The 6000-nt window shown below is 42.1% G+C and overlaps 1 protein-coding gene across 1 annotated transcript in view; it reads left to right on the forward strand.

Moving 5' to 3' along the window:
- piwil2 (piwi-like RNA-mediated gene silencing 2) overlaps positions 1-5023 on the forward strand; it is a gene marked incomplete at both ends in the record, with an annotated part of 39786 nt that extends 34763 nt beyond the window's left edge. The window contains 5 exons of the mRNA XM_084438910.1: positions 3044-3132; positions 3376-3481; positions 3659-3912; positions 4241-4348; positions 4867-5023. Coding sequence (XP_084295036.1) covers positions 3044-3132; positions 3376-3481; positions 3659-3912; positions 4241-4348; positions 4867-5023 — 714 coding nt within the window. The remainder of the gene's footprint in view (positions 1-3043; positions 3133-3375; positions 3482-3658; positions 3913-4240; positions 4349-4866) is intronic.
- Positions 5024-6000: the final 977 nt, after the last annotated feature.

Below are 6000 nucleotides of genomic sequence, written 5' to 3' on the forward strand. Positions count from 1 at the left end.
CTGTCTTGATGAATCGCTAGTTGTGCTTACATAGAGCATATGCCTGTTGTGGTATTTCACATGCCTCTGTTATATGATCTTTAGAAACGTCTTTAGACACGAAATAGCTTCCTCACTTGCTCCAGCACGCATGCGCACAGCGTGCTGGAGCAACGATTGCGCGCTGTGCGCATTAGTGCTGAAGCAAGTGAGGAAGCTATTTCGTTTCGAAAGGCGTTTCTAAAGATCATGGCATGTGAAAACCACCACAGGCCTATGCTCTATGTAAGCACAATTAGCGATTCATCAAGACAGATTGATGAAAACAACCGTTTCGCGGCAGAAAATAGATTTTTAGAGACTGCATTCTAAGTGCCCCGATCACCGCCATTACATGGATATACTGGCTCGCGCTGGATTTTAAATTTTTTCTACATGCCTCCGAACTACACCAAAGTGATCTCGGTGAGTCAAACGTCTTATAATATGTCGTAAATAAGGTCCAGGTTGTCAAAAACGAGCATTGTCCTTTAAATTACAAAATTAACTGTTGCAAGCAACTTGAAATGTGAAGTTTCAGCAGCGCATTATTGTGTAATACCGTAAACGTAATACCGTAAACACAGGGAATGTCACGGTTCTAATACCGTGGAAATTTTATACCACGGTTCACGGTTTTACGGTATACCGTCTCATTCCTAGTTCTGACAAAGAAATTGGCACGAAGTATGCTTCCGATCTGGTTTTATTGATCATACTTTATCCATTGATTTGTATTGACAACAAAGCCAGACATATTTAGATTCATCTGCATCCCATATTTATTTTGATCAACAAACACTTGTACCTAACACTTATCAATGAAATACCAGCTGCAAAGCAATCTTAGGCTTCTCGACTTGTTGTGTAGACCTGTGACCCGGAAGCGCCGGTTCTTCTACGGTAGCCTCCAAAGACAGTCAAGACCTCCTAAAGTTCAAGAGGAAGTTTACAAATGTATGTACTGTACTGTGAGTTAAAATAGTTCTATGTTAAATGATACAGTAAATAAAACCCGGTCGGATGCATACTTTGTGGCGATTTTTTTTATCAGAACATCAACTGACACAAGTGACCACTCGGTGAGATTCTTGTCTTTGAAAACAAACCTGGGCTGAGCTTCCCAGAGGCATCGTAGCGCTACGGTGAATGCCGTAGCTTACCTACGGCGTTCACCGTAGCATTATGATGAACGTAGCACTACGATGCCTCTGGGAAACGCAGCCCTGTACTTTAAAGACATGGGATACAATAAAACAGGATTTAAAATAGAATGCATAAAAAGACATTGAAACAAAAGAATAAAATCAAAACACATTTGATGATTTAAATTAAAGAATGAAATCAAAATGTATTTTACCAAGTGGAAGGTTTACACAATTTGCTTTGCACAATTAAACATGCAAGGTTTGCAGTTCAGTGGAAAGCAGTGGTGAAGATAAAGATTTTTAGTCTGGATTTAAAGTAGTCTGTGTTGGTGAAAGTCTCAAATCTTCTGGAAGTTTATTACATCTTTTGGATGCATAGTAGCTAAATGCTGCTTCTCCATGGTTTTGACTCTGGGGACCGTTAACAGAACGGTCTCAGATGACCTGAGCTTTAGAATTTTCATATTGTAAAAGCATTTTGGCAATGTATTTTGGCCCTAAACCATCTAGGATTAATAGATGAGCAGTAGTATTTAGAAATCAATTCTCTGACACTCCTGGAGCCAATGCAGGGATTTGAGAATTGGTGTTGAAAAATTGCAGTATTACAATATGCAGATATTTCCTAGGGAATACTGAGTTTTTGTTCTGTCCAGTGTTTTGTTGTTCTGTCCAGTCAGCAATATTGCATGTCCCTGCCACTCAGAAGTTGAGAAAGGTAGGGATTCAAATCCACCTGGGCATTAATATAACTACGATGGGCTGTAACTGCTGGCATTTACTGGATTAAGAAAGGATTAAGAAAGCATTCGTGCACGTCTAAGTTTGGTGGTGCTGGTCAGAGCAAGCCAAGTTCAAAAAATATGGGGAGTAAAACCTTCCTGGGAAGGAACTGCACACGCCACCAAAGACTCAGGTGATGGACCCATTTACTTAAAGGAGTAGTAATGGGAAAATGCATGTTTAGCCCTGTTTTGAGGTTACTTATGATCATATACAATGGTTCAGATCAAAACGTTGACAAAACTAGCATTTTTGAGAAAGTCTGATAATTGCTCTTCCACCGTTTTGGTCATACAATGGATGTTGGTGGGCAGCTTCAAAAACATCTTTCAAAAATCTTTCAAAAACATGTTAAACTCTCGATTTCAAAGACAAGAAGCTTACTGAGGGGGTAATTGGTGTCGGTGTTCTGACATCAAATTCGCCGTTAAGTATGAATCCTGTAGGGTTTTATTGATAATTTTATGAAATCCATTGTCTTGTATTGATGCGACCGTTGTAGATGTGTAGATCAATCCGCAGAGGGGATTCAGGAAGTGGAACTACTTATGATAGCTATTGTTATTGTTTATGTTGCTAGGCTACCTAGTTTGCGGAAGTTTACACATGTATGTGCTGCAACTAAATACTTCTATGCTAAATATTTAAAAAAAGCCTTTCCAGATGAACTAGAATCTTACTTTATGGTGAATTATATGTCAGAACGCCAACTAACACCTCGGTGAGTTTCTTGTCTTTGAAATTGAGAGTTTAACATATTTTTTGAATGATTTTTCACGGTGCCCACCCACATCCATTGTATGACCAAAACGGTGGTAGAGCAATTATCAGACTTTCTCAAAAGTGCTAGTTTTGTCAACGTTTTGATCTGAACCATTGTATATGATCATAAGTAACCTTAAAACAGGGATAAAAATGCATTTTCCCTTTACTACTCCTTTAATGTATTTATTTAAGCACAACATATTTCGCTTTACGCGTCATTAGATGACGTGTGACTGGAGTTTTGAGTTGAGGGGCTCTGATTGGATAGCATGTCCTAGAGATACTTGACTGATGTGTTTCAAAATATTGACTTTGCCCCATTCTAACAGAAACATCTGATGGTGATTGGAGTTGACGTCCATCACGACACCAGCAAGAAGAATCGATCCGTCATGGGCTTCGTGGCCAGCCTGAACAGGTACAGACAGTCTTGCGCACACTGGAATACACACACCTCACAGCACACCTGACCAATGAGATTGTAAATTGCCTGATTGGGAACCTTATAATGTCTAATTGCGTACTGTACCTAGGAACTGGAATGAGGAACTGATTAGTGGTGATAAGATATTGTAAGGACAAGGGAGAATTCCAATGTACCTGTACTGGTTATATATAGCGAATGAATGTTCTATTCTGTTCACAACCCTCCTCCCCATAGCCTGCTGACCAGGTGGTACTCCAGGGTGACGTTCCAGATGCCCAACGAGGAGATCATCAATGGGTTCCGGGTGTGTCTGCTGGCTGCACTACAGAAATACTATGAGGTAACCTTCAGAAATGCTCAGCGGAAAGGGGGAAACTATGATATGGGTAAAGTAGTAGTATTAAGGAAACATTCCAAATGAATCACAAAAGGTATCATTCATATTTTAGGAGCTGTCTAGTGCCAGTGGATTATGTTATTGGCATAGTAGCACACCATACGCTAATGTCTTTCTCAGGTGAACCACAGCTTCCCAGAGAAGATTGTGGTGTACCGGGACGGCGTGTCGGACGGCCAGCTGAAGACTGTGGAGCTGTACGAGATCCCGCAGCTGCTCAAGTGCTTTGAGACGTTCCCCAACTATGAGCCCAAGCTGGCCTTCATCGTGGTGCAGAAGCGCATCAACACCACCCTCTACTCCTGCTCAGGAGACCGCTTCGGCACCCCTCCACCAGGCACCGTCCTGGACCACACCGTCACCAACAGGGAATGGTACGTTAAAGCTTTTAGTGTGCAGAAACATCGCAAACGGCAGGGAAAAGCTGCAATATTACCTCCGGGGCAGTAAAGAGCTGGTAATAGCCAGTCAGTTAACTAATCATCGATGAAGAAGACTTCAGTAACCATATTTGATTTGCCTCAAGAAAAAATTGTGCACGTGAAGGGGGAAAAAAATCTTTTCGAACACCAAGAATGTCTGAAATGTTTCAGAATATATGGGCAAACTGATTTGATTGAGAAGAATAGAGCAGGTTTAAGGGGTCACTGGTCCTAGATCCTCTTGTTTTCATGTCTCACTGATCTATGTTTTATTCTCCAGGGTGGATTTCTACTTGATGGCTCATCACATCCGACAGGGCTGTGGCCTCCCCACACACTACATCTCGATCTACAACACGGCAAACCTCACACCAGACCACTTGCAGAGGTAAGGCAAAGGTCTGACATTAGGCTACCAAAATGTGCCATTATGCCATACGGTGGTGGGTTAGTGGATGCTTCAGGTACACTGGTGGGTTAGTAGATGCCTCAGATTTGTACATAGATGGGTGAGTGGATAGTAGCCCCGTGAGACCATTCTGATCTCGCCAGCTCACATTGTTTTACTCCACTCATCAGCCTGGCAAAGCTCAATAGAGATCCGTTTGGGCCCGATCAGAAAACGATCTAGCCAATTAGTGTTTGAGGCAGCTGCAGGCGTGGTGTATGTGTGACGATGGCGAAAATCGTTATATATGGTTCATTGATCTGATTGGGTGAAGTTAGCCCGTGATATGGTTCATCCAATCACTTGCCAAATATTTTTGAAATTGCCTGCCCTTTTCCAAACAGTTTTCAAGGAAGCCTTCCCATCTGGTGTGTCAGGTTAAGTTGACACATCAGTTGGTATGAAAGTTCATCACTGTTGTTCCACTAACATCATCTGACCCCGGTCTCTCGCCTCAGGCTGACTTTCAAGATGTGCCACATGTACTGGAACTGGCCTGGGACCATCCGTGTGCCGGCGCCATGCAAGTACGCCCACAAACTGGCGTTCCTGTCCGGCCAGTACCTTCACGCAGAGCCTGGCATCCAGCTGGCAGACAAGCTCTACTTCCTCTGAGAGCCTCCTACAGCCAGCCCCTTAGCAGGAGTAGTCCGGGGCAGCATGACATGTTTGGTCCCCCGTTGGTAATCATTTCTGTTCATAGTCTGTTCATCATTTCCAAATCATTTTACAACATTTATAAAGGTTAGTAAACTATTTATAAATGAGTAGTCATGTCCATAAAACACGCTTCAAATTATTTTCTAATTATACCTGCAAAATTGTCGCCTTTCGGCCACAATCACCTTTTTTTTGTGTCAGCTAGGTCATTCACATGAATCGTTGAATCGTGTTGAACCGGAGAGTTGGAGAGTTTTCAAAAAGGGTCCGCTGAGTGAGTGAGGAGAGAATGACTGCGTATGATCTGTTTTTTGCTATGAGATTGTACTTCCCGCCTGTTCAGGCTAACATCAACCTTATTGGATAGTGTAGTTTTAGTAATTCCGTGGCATTTCTATGGGCCAATCAGAACTTTGATCTCATCTGCTATGTTAGATCAGCGTGAGCGTCGAGACTACCCTCGAGCCTTGAACCTGACGAATAGAAACCTTGCCTAAAATTGAGGTAAGCTCTTTGGACAAGAAACAACTAAACTATTTATTGGTTTGCTTGGTTCAGTTACCTGTATTGTGGCTTGACATAATTTGATAAGGTGATAATTTTAGGAACCAAACATGTAGCCATCTTTTCTGACCGTCTTTTGTTATGGAAATTACTGTTCTAGTAAAAATGATTTACCAAGATTCGCTCAAAAGGTTAAGTCTGATTTATTGTGAAACACAATACTTGCGCAAGGACTTCCTGCAAAACACAGCAAGGGTGGTTCAGTCAGAGAAGTGAAGTCAGTCACTTCTGGCTGTGGCTTATGTACAGTCCAAACAAAGGTACAGTGTTTCCAGGATGTGATTGGCTACTGCATTGTACATGAATGGCAGGCGTGGCCAAGAGTAAAGACATGTGACATGAGAAAACAAAGAAAACAAAAGGTCTGA

The sequence above is a fragment of the Borostomias antarcticus genome (genome assembly GCF_949987555.1).
Source record: "Borostomias antarcticus genome assembly, chromosome: 5".
NCBI lineage: Eukaryota > Metazoa > Chordata > Actinopteri > Stomiiformes > Stomiidae > Borostomias > Borostomias antarcticus.